This window comes from Electrophorus electricus, chromosome 21 (genome assembly GCF_013358815.1).
Source record: "Electrophorus electricus isolate fEleEle1 chromosome 21, fEleEle1.pri, whole genome shotgun sequence".
Lineage (NCBI taxonomy): Eukaryota > Metazoa > Chordata > Actinopteri > Gymnotiformes > Gymnotidae > Electrophorus > Electrophorus electricus.
In genome coordinates, this window is record NC_049555.1 from 11487923 (window position 1) to 11503756 (window position 15834).

General features: G+C 41.1%; 2 protein-coding genes and 1 non-coding gene across 4 annotated transcripts; all 3 read right to left on the reverse strand.

Annotated features, from left to right (window-relative positions):
* Positions 1 to 273: 273 nt before the first annotated feature.
* LOC113576716 (WD repeat-containing protein 88) lies at positions 274 to 7322 on the reverse strand. Its single transcript, XM_027008959.2, has 11 exons — positions 7101 to 7322; positions 6000 to 6110; positions 5282 to 5370; positions 4141 to 4204; positions 3815 to 3953; positions 2613 to 2742; positions 2251 to 2435; positions 1577 to 1659; positions 1354 to 1422; positions 915 to 1013; positions 274 to 833 (listed from the first exon to the last, which is right to left on the reverse strand). The coding sequence occupies exons 1-11, from the start codon at positions 7197 to 7199 to the stop codon at positions 711 to 713; spliced, it is 1191 nt and encodes a 396-aa protein (XP_026864760.1). The 5' UTR covers positions 7200 to 7322; the 3' UTR covers positions 274 to 710.
* On the reverse strand, positions 336 to 409 carry trnat-agu. The gene has a single exon. It is a non-coding gene; the product is annotated as a tRNA-Thr (tRNA).
* A 143-nt stretch (positions 7323 to 7465) lies between the features above and the next one.
* gpatch1 (G patch domain containing 1) lies at positions 7466 to 15631 on the reverse strand. 2 transcript variants are annotated; one of them, XM_027008957.2, is made up of 19 exons: positions 15522 to 15631; positions 15146 to 15280; positions 14946 to 15031; positions 14252 to 14412; positions 13707 to 13804; positions 13552 to 13604; positions 12953 to 13192; positions 12656 to 12806; positions 12262 to 12341; positions 11483 to 11687; positions 10655 to 11053; positions 10311 to 10489; positions 10005 to 10132; positions 9603 to 9903; positions 9235 to 9502; positions 8969 to 9124; positions 8425 to 8525; positions 8168 to 8299; positions 7466 to 7962 (listed from the first exon to the last, which is right to left on the reverse strand). In XM_027008957.2, the coding sequence occupies exons 1-19, from the start codon at positions 15589 to 15591 to the stop codon at positions 7894 to 7896; spliced, it is 3012 nt and encodes a 1003-aa protein (XP_026864758.2). In that variant the 5' UTR covers positions 15592 to 15631; the 3' UTR covers positions 7466 to 7893. The 2 variants fall into 2 exon arrangements, with proteins under 2 accessions (XP_026864758.2, XP_026864759.2); XM_027008958.2 differs by having other exon boundaries at positions 8151 to 8299.
* Positions 15632 to 15834: the final 203 nt, after the last annotated feature.

Below are 15834 nucleotides of genomic sequence, written 5' to 3' on the forward strand. Positions count from 1 at the left end.
GTTTGAAGAAGCCTCTCCAGCTGTAGTTGGATGGTGTAGTGAAAGCCCGCCCTCTCACGTACCGAGGGAGATATTACAGAATTGAAAGATCGTCTTCGCAAGAAATACATGGGAAAAAGTGTTTCCCTATATTTGTGACATTTAATCCACTGCTAAACAAACGAGTTTCGTTTGTTTTGTATCGGTTTTGGTTGTGACCTTTACAGTGTTCTCTCCAAAATCGTTGGACACTCCAAAAAATGCTACGGAAAACATGTGTTTTATTAATTCAGTACATTTTAACAGTAATATGCGCAATTGGTAAGCATGTTAGTCTTTGCCGTAAAATTCACAAAAGGCACCGCTGGGATTCGAACCCAGGATCTCCTGTTTACTAGACAGGCGCTTTAACCAACTAAGCCACGGCGCCGCCAAGCGTCGAACCTCAAATTACAGCTCAAGTATGTGTAATTGAATTATATATCTATTGTATCCAACTGTATGAATGTAAATGACACTATTACATATGTTTTAAGTACTGCATTCTTTAGTGTAGCTAAAGTATCGTTCTTATCGTTCGCTCTCGCTAGCTGTTAATAACAAACTTATTTTGGCTTATTAGCTAGCTAGCTAAATTACTTCTTACGATGGATTACATGTCCTAATGGGGACAGAAGCTAAGATAGCTATCATAAGTTGTTTTGTTTTGTTTTTTGATAGCTCTCGAGCTATCAAACACATGGAGGCGCGGGCAGTTGTCTGTTTGGAGCCTTCCGTCGACAGAACACACATTTCGTGATTAGGTTAGTGTTCTCCATGCGAGAGACAGAAAAAGGTTTCCCACATTCTTCACACTGAAAAACAATATTTCAATCTGTCACATATGAACGGACACGTTCTAATTTTCTCCATAATAGAAGAGCAGCTTGCTGCACCTTGAGGGTCTGAAGGCCCATGCCCTGTGCTCTCCTGGTCTCAATTACAGCGGGGATGTGCTCACACTGCTCAATGTTCCACAAACGCACTGTAGAGTCCTAAAGCACGTGTACAGAGTCGGAATAAACAAACATAACGCAATGCATGAGGTGCTCCGCGATATATTATCTAACCCTCACATCTCAAAAGGATATAATATAAGGAACAACATCCAACAGCACATTATGATACCTAACCACTAGCACCTTTTTAAAGTCCCGTCTTTTATCATGCAGCGATAAATTGCTAACTCTCCACAAATCAATGTTCTACAATTCACCATATTAGAGAGCTCAAGCACAGCTAACATTAAAACCGAAGAATGATTCATTTATCTTTATCTAAACGTCTATTTAACTTGGCTGATTTCTATTACATTTATATTATATTATGTTTCACCTTGGAGGATGACACCACCCATTTCTTATCAGCACTGATGTCCACATCTGTCACCCAATCCAAATGTCCCTGGGTAAGAAAATGTACACAAATGATTATCATCAACATGCCAAATGCCATTACAAATGTAACTCCTATGTAGGCTATGACTACTTGCTTGCACTTGTTAAAACTTTGATCAAATAAGCCACTTAATGATGAACTAAAATAAAATACAATTTACCTTCAATGTCAGGATTTTACACAGTCCCCTCATGTCCCACAGTGCTACAGTCCTGTCATATGCACCAGACACAAGAACTGAGGCTAGAAATCAGATCATTTGACGGTTAGGAACAAAGTGGAACCACACACACCCTGCAGCTCAGATCAGAGACACATACACCAATATTTGCCCCCTGCAGCTAAGATCAGAGACACATACCCCAACATATGCCCCCTGCAGCTAAGATCAGAGACTTTAGTTCAGAGTGTACAAATGGCTTTGTCTTATCACTCTGCATCATAAGATCATTGAACAAAGCCACCCAAAAGTTCCCATGAATCAAATATGATCAGCCTTTCAAACCACCTTCTCCACAACAGAGATTCTACATAGTCAGATCAGGTCCCATTACACATGTAGTTTTCCATATTTTGTAATCATTTGCTGATATAACATTTTGTCCATATTTGACTGGACTGTCTGAGTGGCACCAGTAGATAAGGTTTATAGCAAGTTTATTCAAGTTTATTCAAGTTCGGTTTATTCGTCACATACATAGTCATACACAGTATAACTCGCAGTGAAATGGTGGAGAGTGCTCTGTCCAAACTGAGGAAGAGAAACAGGGGTGCAGACAAATATATATATTCTATGTATGTATTTAGCATTAGAGGCATGGACATGCGTGGTACCGTCACTGGAGAAGGCACAGGAGCTGACACTGCCCTCATGGCCCCTGCAGAGCTGCACCCCTCCCCTGGTGCGGAATGAACCTGTCTGCACATCCCACAGCTGCAGAGTGCGGTCCCACGATGCTGTACACAAGTAGCGGCTGTCGTGGGTGAAGCAGCAGCTGGAGATAACATTGGTGTGGCCGCTGGATGGAGGAAGGAGGAGGAGGGTGGGTACAAAGCACATAGCATGTTCTCATTATCTAGTGTACAGTAAGAACAACAAAATGAGCTGCTAGAAGACATCCATTGTTCAAAAGGAAAAGTCTAGAGGAGCTACTGTATGAATTAGAAATCCACCCAACATAGAGAGTTATTTCTACCTGTTAATGGTCAGAGTGGTTTTGTGAGAGCAGAGGTCCCATAATTTAATGGACCCATCTACTGACGTGCTGGCCAAATGTTGACTCTGAGCATCAAACTGACAGCTCATCACTGTGGACGTATGATGGCCTAAGACAGAAAGAAACTGACATTAGTAGTCTTACTCTCTCCAAGTCAATGGGATCAGGATGAGCTTCCCAAAAGCACCAAAGCACAAAGGCTATTGAGAGATGGTAGACTGAGCATCTCTTTAAGCACACTCTCACAGTGATATTCCTAGCTTATTAAGGCCATGTTTAGACAGAAGAGAGGAGTTAGGGTTCTACCACAGACTACATACCCAGGCTATGGACTCTACGCCAAGTGTGATTCACATGTCCAGTAGCTTTGCCTTGAGCTCAAAAACACGTGCTCATTGGCTACATGTGACAAGCAGGAACACATATCAGCCTTAACCCTCCCGGTTTCAAAGGCAACAATCAGATAGCAAGTTGGAAGTGGTTATCACTAATAATGGGAGAAAAATGATTAAAAACTGGTTAAAAACAGTTATTGAGTTTAAATATTTGAAGTTACTAATATTGATTAATTGTTTGATGTCTAATATATCTCCAATGACATGAAGACAAATCATAATAATCATAATAATGTACTACAGTAATTATAATACAATATAGAGAGATAGATATGTTAACAGCAACTACATTTGAATGAATTACAACAACAAAAAACAACTTGGGACCACAGATAGTTAAACATTACTAATGAAGATATACTCTGTTGCAAATAACAGGGAGTAATGTGAATTCTGAGTATATAGACTACTAGGAATTTCTTGCTATAAATGAACAAGGACTGCAAAAGCAACAGCCAAGCATCCTTCAAAAAGAGGCGGTGAGAGGCTGGGAGATCCGTGATGAGACCTAGAACATTTGGCCAGAGGCTATGAGTGGTGCCTTTTCAAATACAGCCTACTGTTGCAAGCTTTCCTGTATGGCGGTAAGAAATCTTCCAAGTATAGCTGCTTGCAACTGGACAATGCAGTAATATGGATAAGAATAATTTTGAAAACTCTCTGGTGCCAGTGGTAACAATTTAAATATATGCAGTGCGAAATATAATCATCATAATCAGAGAAAGCATTGTGATAAAACCACGATGCTTAGCTCTAATTAGAAATAATACGATACAAGCCTACTACCTCTCATGTAGTGCAGTCTCTGTCCTGTGTCGGCACAGCTGAGGTAAAGAGCATTCTCTGTGTCTGAGGCAGAGGCAACGCATGTCCCATCCCCCGACACGCTGCATGACATCAACAAACCCCCCTGCTTTACTGTCCACTGAAAACACACACACATGCATGCACATACACACAAATATGCAGAAACACACAAAGTCTCTGTTACTGCATGTTTAACACCCTCACCATTTTACTCATCAGTATTAAAAGGAGAGTTGGAGCAAAGTTTAACTAAAGAAATTAAAAAAAGATGGAGTGGAATATGCATGAGGGTTTGAATAATTCACCAGTATTTTGCCAGTCTCCAAGTCCCAGGCATTTACATTCTTGTCCCAGGAGGATGTTACTACTCTGAGGGAGGCCATGACAGACAATAAGAAAAAGACCTTTCAAGGGAATGCCTAATGCAGAATATCATGTATGACTCCCATGACTGAGAGTGATTGGTGAAACAGGTCAGAGGAAGAACAGAAATACAGTGTTATTGTAATCTTATTAGGTCACCCTGGCTGCAAAATGACATTTACACACAAACCATGCCAAATGTCTTTAGGCATAAGAGTGGACTACATTTACCATATGAGCCTATATCACACTATATGATAAAGATTTCATCAGCATTCAGTCATAATAATAACAACACAAAGTGGTGTATTAATTAGCGGGTGCTCCTGTGAAGAAACTGATTACAGCAGCAAAGCGATTCCCCACAGACATTTCTCTGCCTCCTACGTTGCCTGGCAACAGCGTCTGTGGCAGCAGGGTGTGCAAACAAAGGCCTCTGTAATAAAAGCCCCAGACAGGGGAGAGTGGAATCGGAGACTCTGGCATAGGAGAGTGTCTATTTGTTGGCAACGGAGGCTTACAACGACAAGGCATTTTATTGAAGGGCTAAATGGATTTTAAATGCCTTTGGTCTGACAGATTTGCTATTAAGCTGAGTTACTGACTGCATAATGCTATTGCTGTCTTAAGCATCAAGTGACATAAATGTATTAAAGGGAATAAATTAAATCAAAATAAAGTAATTAAATGAACAATGACAATAGAAAAATGTGATAATAGTAATAAGCACAATATATCAGATTTAGCCTTTCTGTAAAGAGGATAAACGCACACATTGAAACATAGCCCAGTACACACCTGTGTTGTGACAAGCAAGTAGTGGCCCTATTAAGGACATGACAGAGATCTCTCACAAGGAAATATCATTAGTGTCTTTGTTTACATAGTTTTATTGTTTCTTTTATTATCTAAATGTATTTAATAGGAAAGACCCTTACAGACTTTTCACCTGAAACATCATGGTTATGGAGATAAATTCTCATAACAATAGTCTAATTATATGCAGGCTTACTCTCTTTGGAAAGCAAAGGTTCTGTCAGCAGGTTGGCTGTGTGCATGTCTTTTACCTGCTAGTTTCTCTACCTGTTTTTTTCTGGCACCAAACAGCATTCAGTGATGACTGCTGAGTGTCCACCTTTCAACACCATCAATGGAGTTCCTGTCTCCACATCCTACAAAGAAAAACAAACGTTATATATATATAAGCTTGAAGGAAAAAAGAGACTGCCCGGAGGAGGGTGAGGGGGGAATTTTTTATTTATAAATATAAACACACACCCACACACCCACACGCACACACAAACAAATGTGTTTGTTTGTGTTGCCATTTGTTGCTATTATATATATATATATATATATATATATATATATATATATATATATATATATATATATATATATTGCTGCCATAGCAACAAATGGCAAAACAAATACATTTGTTTGTATTGCCAGATGAAATAAAAATTATGATGTTATGATTTAAAAATCTACTTTTTCTAGTGTTTGCTCCTCCTACAAATTCAGCAGCAGAAGCACTTTGTTCTTTGTTTGCACAAGGACATCTGTCTGAAAGATACATACATATACATACATATATATATATATGTGTGTGTGTGTGTGTGTGTGTGTGTGTGTGTGTGTGTGTGTGTTACATAAAACACAATACAACATACTTAACCATTTAACCTACAGAAAAATACCACAAAAGAAACAGCTTGAGGTCCACTGTACTCCACTGTATGTCATAATGTGAAGTGTCAGATGTCTGGTTCATTGTTTATTGTCTGGTTCATTGTCACACCCAGAATATCGCGGTCTTGTCATAGGAGCTAGTGAGAAGTCGGGTGTCATGGAAACAGAAGTGGCAGCTGGTGACAGAATCATCATGTCCTCTTAACACCTTTACAGGGATCTACATGAGAGATCGCACATCAGTTAAACAACCACCATGTGGGGGAAAGAAAAAAAAACACTTTCTCACCATAAATTGTAGTTTAATTAATAACAATAACAAGAGTTTACTGCAATTCATTTGAAAATTGTGCTAAATACAGCTTCGGATTTGCCAGCCGACAAAATCTTAAAGCTACAGCTTTCCCGACACTTACTGGAGGCAATGTGGATATGTTGATGTCCCTTTTTTAATTAACAGTCATTATTTTGACACTTTATTAAATAATTTAGCAAGCAATGAGAATATAACAGAATGTACAGGTGAATGTTTGCTAATTTAATGTAATTTAGCTCAGCTACAAATGTATTTTTATAACTTTATATGATACACTGACAAACAATCTTATTTCCAGCCTGCGCCATACGGACAAACTGGGCGGTTACGTTTGACAATGAGGCTGTCCATCAAATCGCTGGGGCCACGCCCACACATCAAAATGGTCATATGTGGCAGAAAAAAAAAAGAAAATTCTAAATTCTCCCGTTAATGTCGTTTTAGGGTAAAATCGGAAGGTAACGTTAACTGAAACATTTGGTTTTCACAGATTTAAAAAACAAACAAACAGGGCCTTTAAATAGACATGAACGATGCTACTATGTGGCCTACTACATATCTATGTTGGGATTATGTTAACACGGGCCATATGAAGCAGAGAACCATTCATTCCAAACTGAAAAGCCATTTTGCTGTACCTGTACATTTACGCTATTAACTTATATAAGTGGATTCTTATCAAAAACAGGCAGTTGTTGCTAAAACTGTCTTCACCTTCACTCTAAAATTACTATGCTAATATAAGATGTTTATCTTGCGTGACCGAAGTTAACATAAAGATGGTACTACATCTACATCTGCTTAATAAATAAAAACATTTAAATAACGGAAGAAATAACTAGTTAGCTACAACGATAGAAATTTGCAATATCAATAGCCTCATATGTTACAAACCTGTGCAAGCGCCTCATGTTCCCACAGTGGGGCAACTTCTCTTTTCTCCTCAATTATCGGTTCATCAAGCGCCAAAGGATCCATGCTTACCTTTGACATTTCCACTAGAAACTTGTACCGAACTATATGTCTGTTTGTTTGTTTTTTCCTCAAACAAATCCCCTGAACCTCTTAAACTCCAACAGAACCACCCCGTAAGTCACATTTTGGCCATTTTTAATCAAGTTGTTGCACAACGTAAGGGGTTTCCATAGCAGCAAGTCTCGCTTCAATGGAGAGCTCTACGTGTAGAACTGGAAACGTTTGGGAAGTGTACACCATAGCTACACACACCACTCACTTCATTAGACACAGATACCTCGCACTTATTCTTATCGTCACTTTATTAGGCTCACATCATAGGTGCTGTTAAAATTATTACGCATCTGTTGACAACCATTCATTCAAAGTTCATCACAGGCGTTTTTTAGCACATCCAGCAGTGAAACAATGGTGAAGCCAATGGAGGCTTCTATATTAAGGCAACTTATGCATGTGACTTTGGACTATAGTCCATTACCATACATCTACAAGGTGTTTTATTAAACAAGTGTTTCAAATAAAGCTGATAGTGAGGGGATTTATAATACATTATGGACTAAAACATAGTAGGGGGGGTCATTCAGAGTAACTTTATTTTAAAGTCATGTACAAGTTTACAAGGCATTTTCTTAATTTTGCTAAAGTTGAAGATGGGCACAGAGTAGTCATTTACAGGTATTATTTCCTTAAACTATGTATTGTAGTAAAATCCTCATGGAGGATGGGTTATCCCTCTCAAAGAAATCACTTCTTTACTTCTTTCCACGAAGATTTTTTTAACCTGAGAGAGAGAGAGAGAGTTTTATTCTCCAGGGATGTTTTAACATTCAAATAAATCAATTACTTACACAGCAAGTATTTAAATACATTTATCTATTTGATGAAGTAGGTAGATTATGTCTGATTAAAGCTGCTAGATAATATTGTATATTATGGCTAAACAGCTGGTAACGAGAGCAAGACCATGACCTCTGGAGCAGCTCTACCGTGCACGCCGCCCCCAACTCAGCGACATCGTCGCTGTCGGAGTCGTCCGAGCTGGAGTCGGACTCCTCTGCTTTCTTCTTTTTCTTCTTCTGCTTTCCTTTATGCTTGTGCTTCTTACTCTTCTTCTTATGCTAGTAGAGATGAAGAATCAAAAGGGGTAGAGAGAGATGAACAGAACTTTCCTCCACATCTCCATGGAAACAGCGAGCTGCATATGGTCTGGTTTCCAAGGCCTGAGTGTGGGAGCTGACTGTACCTTACTCTCTTTCCGGTGTTTGTGATCTTTCTTGGCTTTGTGCTTCTGTTTCTTAGCTGTCTCCTCCTGTGCCTGTGATGAAGATGAGGGGAACACTTGTCCTGGAAGGAGAGACAGGGAGTGACTTATCACCCAAATTCTTCTGTAGAGGCAGACTAAAGAGCAATCTGATTGTGAAAACAAAGCTCCAATAATTTCTGGTAACATGGAGAAATAAATACAGCTGGCTTTGCTGCAGAGGCTTTGAGTTATTTATGTTATTGCTGTGTTTGAACAGTCAAATCATTAAAATGCGATACAGCCCATATAATTCCCCAGCTTTGCTATTTTTCTTGTAGCTACCTGTCATCACACTGACATGCTCTGTTCTGAGAACAAAAGATTGCTTCTTATTTATTTAGTGCTCTGATGTTACTTAACTCTTAAGGGACATCTTTTCTATAATAATTTCATACAAATAATGAGGTAGTATAAGCAAAGCAGAACGATCACATTTGTGGCCATTGGAGTACAGCCTGTCTCTGGTGTTAGGACAGTGACTGACCAGGAGGGGGCAGTCTGGGACCAAACTCCTCACTGTCGAGCCCTCCCATCTGAACAGAAGAAACAGCCAATGCATCCTTCTGCTCCCCCTTGTCTGAGAGAAGCTTGGACTCTGAAAAGTGTGGATGCTCCCCCTTGTCTGAGAGAAGCTTGGACTCTGAAAAGTGTAAGTAAAATTATATTGGAATATACTTTTGACTGTTTTAATGTCATCTCCAATTTAAGAGCAGCCTCCATTTTCCTTCAACATTCTAAAAAGACACCTACCCGTCATACTGCTTGATGAAACAGTAGAAACAGGTGGGGCAAGCAGGTTGACACTTGCTGCAATTGGTTCATTCGTCTGAGGCTTTGCTTCCTGTTCCTCGTCTTCACCGCTTTCTTCCGCAGAGGAAGACGAGCTCTTCTCATCAGAAGAGCTGGCAAAGATGGCCTTGAACAGGTCCATTGGTGGTCTGACCTCTTCCTCATCAGCCCTGTCATCATCCTCAGTCTGCTTGGCAGTCTGTTCGGTCACAGGCTCAGTTGTTTTAGGCTGGATAGGAGAATTGTGCAAGAATGAAAAGACCTTACTGCAGAGCATGGAAGCCCCAGGACTGGATCTGGAAAGCAGAGCTTTGTGAGTAATGGTGTACCTGGGCAGTGGCTGTAGGGTCTGGGGCGGTTGCAGCTGTGCTTGTCTGCTCCTGGTGTGCTGCACTCACTTCACTTCGCGCCTCACTGATGAACCTGCTGAGTGGGTCTTTAGGCTTTACCTCTTGGCCAGTCACGTCCCACCTGGAGCGTTTGCCAGTGGCTGTGGGGGTGGGGCCAGGGGCAGGCCCAATGGCTGACCCCGAGGCAGACTGAGAGCCCCCTCTGTCTTCTGTTATGGTCAGGAAGTTGAACACAGAGAACTTATCTCGCTTCACTTTGGGCATGCCCACTACACTCGAGCTGTCAATCAGAAAAGAAGCCAAAAGAAACAGCATAGAAAGGCATGCTTAGCAGTATTTTCACAATTCAGTACACTTCTGGGAGGGATGCATCAATCTTACCCCGGATAAGGGTCTGGGACATTAAACCTCTTGCATAGTAGTTTATCGGGGTGCCACTCAAAGGTTTCTCTGGTGAGTTTCCCAAACATCTTCATCTTCACTGCTGCCTGCTTATCATCTGCATCATTCTAAGAATCAAACACAGACACACACTACTATTTATTAAAAGTGAACTACAATTTAGTCATCCTCATTTAAAAAAAGTCATATGCCAAGGAAGCTTGACATAACACTGTCATTTTAAACTACACCTTTCATTACACTCAGCTGAAAATATAACACAAACGTGAAAGTGGTGTGGCCGACCTCCTGATCTCGAGCCACCTCCACAGTGTCCTCGCTGTCCTCGTGTTTGGCACGGGTGAAGCGGGAGGAGAGCGAGGAGTTGCTCGGCTTGTAGAGCACGGCAGCGCGCACAAACTCCTCCCGCTCACGGCCCCTCTCCCACTCGGTCATCGTCAGGTCCAGACTCGACTCGAGAGCCTCTGGACAGATCGCACGCATCCACACAAACACACCCCTTTAGATATAATAACTACAGGATCACCACATACAAGACTGTAATGGTAATATACTAATGTTGGGGTGATTTTAGTTTATTCCATAAACAGGTGCGAGAGTTCACATAGATTCAACACTGGATTCTTGACCTTTATCGCCCTGCTTGAGTCGACTGATGTAGAGGTCGTAGCGAGCCTGTTTGGCCGGGTTCTTTTCAAATGGCTTGAAGGTCTGGCTGGTGTTAGCAGTGGGGCTGGACCAGGCACAGAGGGCCAGCTGGGCAGCAGCTGAAGCCTGGGGCTGGGCTCGCAGGGGTCCCTGTGAGGCAGACACCTGGGGCTGAGTGGTGGGATCAGGCTGTGGGCTAGTGGGCTGGAAGCGGCTGGAAAGAGCCTGAAGGGCAGAGGCTCGGGCAGCTGCCACCACTGCAGCACGGCCCTCGGGAGAAGCCATGTCTCCCAGCGCTCTCTTGTCCTCTGCTGCCTTACGGATCCCACTAAGCCTCTCTCTGTCCTTACTGTCCAAGAGCTCAAACACAGAGCTAGGGCCTGCTCAAAGTGCGCGCACACACACACACACACACACACACACACACACACTTTTACTGTTAACTCAGCTTTGTATGACAAATGTATATAGCCTTGATAAAAAGCTTTGTATGCCAAATTAAGCTTTTTCCACAATCAGCACAAAACAGTTTTATCATTACAAAATACTCTATTATGTATATACTTGTACACAACATGACCTGTATTTGGCATATTTTCTTAATCACTTTATTATCTGGTTTTATAGTTTCGTTTTTTTGACTACATTTAGTATGTAAGCAGAGCAGAGATAAAGTTCTTGCATGTGTTATATTTGGTTAATAAAGTGATTTGTGTTCAGGATTTAAGTTTGAGCACAGGAAGAGATTGGAATTTAAAATAAATAGTGTAAGCACTGGTAAGATTTAAAAACATACAAAGCATCTTTACCTTGTAGGGTGGTCTCTCCTAGCATTTCTCTCCTCTGGGTCGAGTCCAGCATGTGGCGACCCTGCTGTGGTGCATCCTGGGATAGGTGTCCACGAGATGCCTGCAGGGCCTGGGCTACGATCGGGCTGACAGATGACAGGTCCACCACTGGCCGGAAATAATGCACTGGCCGGTAATCTCGTGGGAGAACTGGCGGTGGAAATACCTGGGTAAAGGTTTAGATTGGCAGCAGTGAAGGAATCCATATGCATTTGTTTTATTTTCTGATTGTTTTTAATTATGAGTTATATTTGTACTTCTGAACTTTTCTGAATGTCAAACTCTCCTGTGCCATGGTAACCACCTGCAAGATATCATAGTCAGGAGGCGATAACTCTCAGGCCTCATCCACCCGTTCCTCCATCTACGCCCGTTTCTCCATCTAGCCCTGTGTCTGATCTCCCCCTTGTTGCCTGCTTCTTAAGTTTGATTTCACTTCTGTGCTGTCAGACCAACCCTCACCCGACTGCCTGTTAGACTAGCACCCTTTTTCAGACTAAAGAAAATAACTGACCCAAAGTGTGTCTACGCACGCAAATAAACATCCAAACTCTCAGGATCAATATGGGCTCCTGACTCTTCATTGCCAAAGTTCTAACTGCAGGAATTTACTACTTAATATTTTGAGGTCACAACTGTTTTAAATACATACATATTACTTTGAGATTCAATGTGCCTATATTGTGTAAACAAAATATACCACTTTCAACTAATGTCAAGAACATGTAAGGAATACATACCGTTTTAACTTCTGTGCCTTTGGAAGCCAAGGTGAAACCTTCCAAAATCTTTCCCACATATGCAGCATCGTTTTTAGAGTCTGGATTAAATAAAAAAAAAAAGAAAAAAAAGAAACTTCCTCTTAAGTAATTCATAAGAGCAGTAAAGATGACAGATCCGACAGACTTATTTTACAGATGTTGTAAGATTAATTTAGTCTATGACAGAGCATCACTATTTCTTATCTCTGCGCTACATTACAAGACAGGCGAGATGACTGAAGTCATGACTAAACTGACATCTGTTTGTCTGTACCGCATATGATTAAAGGGCCAATTTTCACATGCGCTGTGTAGCATCCCACCACATATCAATTTGGGTGGTGTGAGAAAGTGTTGAGGACTTGAGACTCCCCATTCTTTTTGCTGTGGTACTGCTGAGGGGCGGTCCATCCATACAGTCCATCCCCTGGCTCCTCCCCTCCCAGCACAGCATCATAGTTGGACATGGCATCTCTGTGGTAGATATCATCATCCTCCTCTTCCATTGCTCCCACTCCAAATGCCTTCATGCACATACAAGCCCAAAACAGCAATAGGACAGATTCTTTATATATTACTACTTTGTGAGCTCATTAATACCACGTCTAGGACAATAGAACTATTCTTGTCAATTATGTACGTAAAAATCAGTTAAATCCATAAACCTCACCTGTCCTGCGATTCCACCCTTACGATGCTGTCCTGGCTTCCTTTCTCCAAACAGACTGGACCTATCAGAGTCCAGTGTGAACAGGTTGATATGCCCCATCCCTGAATGGCCTGCCAGAGCTTGGAGGGGGTCAAGTCCTCGGTAGCCCAGACCATGCAGGTCATCTTTAGGGGTGAAATCCACTGGGGTCACGTCTTTGGGCGCAAAGGTCACATTTTCTGGGGCAAACTCATCTTCATTCTACAAAAAAGTTTTAAAAGTTTCAATTGAAATTTGAATTTCACAATTAAGGGGTGTTATTAATTAATGGGTGTTGTTTACAGATACAGTCACAACAGAAATGTAATACTGCAGTACACCTTAGTATAAAGTATTACAAAATTCATAAGCTTATGTCTTACTTTCCAACAAAAGTGAAAACTAAAATGTATATGATCAGATCATATAAAAACAACAACAAAAAAAAACAAACTGAAGTCAGGTGGCAACAATCAATTAAATTATTATTTGTTACCGATTTACCAACTGCACTGGCAGTTGGTAAACCCTCATAAATATTCAATAGGATAGTAATGATATACTGTGACATGAATAAACACCTCAGATTCTTCAGATCCATTGGGTGGCAAAGCACATCCATAAGCTCTGACATCTGTAATAACCAATCAAGACAGAAATTATTCATCATTCACCTTTGAATATGCTGCTGGTGTTATGACCCATAAGCTTTGAAAAAGCATGCATTAGAGCTGACCTGGCTCTTGTTTCCTTTGTCTCCTCTTCACCCTGGGTCCAACCCCTTGCCCATCCTTCCAGCCCATTTTCCTAAGCAGCTGCACTCCTATAGATGACCTGCCATGAACACTCAAATGTAATGCGAATGATACATTACACAAATATAAGCTCCTTCTGCATTTCTGACAATGCAGCTTCTCATAGTGGATTGACTATGGGTCAAAAAAGGGCCATGGCAAAGGAAAAGTTGCATATATGATGCTGTAACATTCAAGCATATCTCCTCCAGTGCATGATGCAGTCCAACATCTGCTCCTATTTAGTTTACTCTCACCATCAAAAACTCAGCAAATGTTCAGTTTCAACAGCAAACCCTGAGTTAGACAAAAAGCATTCACCTTTTCTCCTAGAGATTAGCTGCCCAATATAATACACTTGCCACTGATATTTCAACACGCCTAAAGTCATGGACTACATGATGTGCTAGGAGTGAACTTTGCAAGCAACAGATCATCCAAAATAGGGCTGGGGACCCTCATGTTAGATGGTAGGGCAGTAAAGTACCGTGTGGGTGTAATCATCTCTTCCAGCAGAGTGTCTCCTGGGATGGGTGCAGAAAGTGAGCTGATGGCCTGGGCTTTGTCCTTGAGCTGGTCTGGCCTCCCAGAAGCAAAGTCATCAGTCGTGGTGATCTCCCGTGGTGCAATACCATGCTCACTAAAATCCTTTAGTACGAGAAGATTTTCCAGAACTAATTGGTAATTCATAAAACAGGAGAAATGTAAAATTGTCCATGTGACTACAATTATCTTAAGTAATTTAAAGGGCTATCTGACAACCAGATTAAGCCTGATTTTTGACCATCATACATTTGTCTTTAAAAGTTTGTAAAACTGTATCTTCAAACCTTAGTCAGTGCGTAGCAAAAGGTGTTCTGTGTTAGTCTGTAATCTCTGTATTTATATATGTTAGTAGTCTGTAATTATATATGTTAGTAGGACAAGTTCATGAGGCAGACGTTTGTTCAAATGTAAGGTCTTGAATAACCACCTCTTATGTACATGCATTTATTGTGCATGAACAAGGATTTCTACATATGTAAACAGAAGCACTGAGATTTGCAAGCATCCATAAAAAGAAAGACAAAATACATTTCTCATGCTTTAGAACCTCCAAATATCTTGACCCAAGACCCAAGGTTGTACCCAACAGTTCACACAAGGCACATTATACTTTATTATACACACGTTGTACATACTTCTTCATCCATAAAATCCTCTGGCCTAGCGTCATGCCTCTCTGCTTTCTGCTGTCTCGACGACACAAACGTGGATGGTGTCCAGCCTATACAGGGCCGAGTGAAACTTGAGAGGTCCAATCTAGTACAAGCCTTTACCAAAACCACACAAGCGAACTACTGGTAACCAGAAATGACTGTTATGAACGGCTCTAACTCGCCTTCTTTCGACCCAACAGTGTTGAAGTATCCAGCAGAGAAGCCTCCTGTAAAGGCGCCGTGAAACCTCTTGTAACGGCCTTTCTCATCCTTAACCGTCTGGTCTTGCACCGGTATCGGCTTTCGAATTGGTTCATCTAAAAAAATGACACATTGACATGAATATTTGTGCCATAGCCACAGTTATCTAGCTAGTGGTCTTCTCCGTCTGTCTTTAGATAGCCACTGTAGCTAGACGCTAGCTATTAAGCACTAATTTAGTTCACATAGATAGCTCGCATGCTTGTTAGACCACAGTTAAACATTTACAGTTTCAAAACGTCACTGGTTCTATTGCACGGTATATATTTGACTTCGCTATTTTAAAACGTTTTTAACCTTCTTCAAGAGGCTCCAAAGGAGATCCATATGTGACAAAATCTTCATCGCTCTCTCCATCGGACGCCATGTTTGTTTGCACTACGGCGGCCGCAGAGGTCCAGATAGCAGATCATTTCTCTTAAAGCTTTAAGTGGCCCATTTCTATTAAAACCGCAACACACTTTTTTGGGAGCGGGTGTGTCCTTTAAACGAGTGTGATAATCAACTGTAGGACAATACAATAATTTCTGTTACAGCTCTAAGTAGCCTTATTTCTTTTAAAACCGTAACACACTTTTTTTTTGGAGGGGGGGGGGGTCTTTTTTACGAC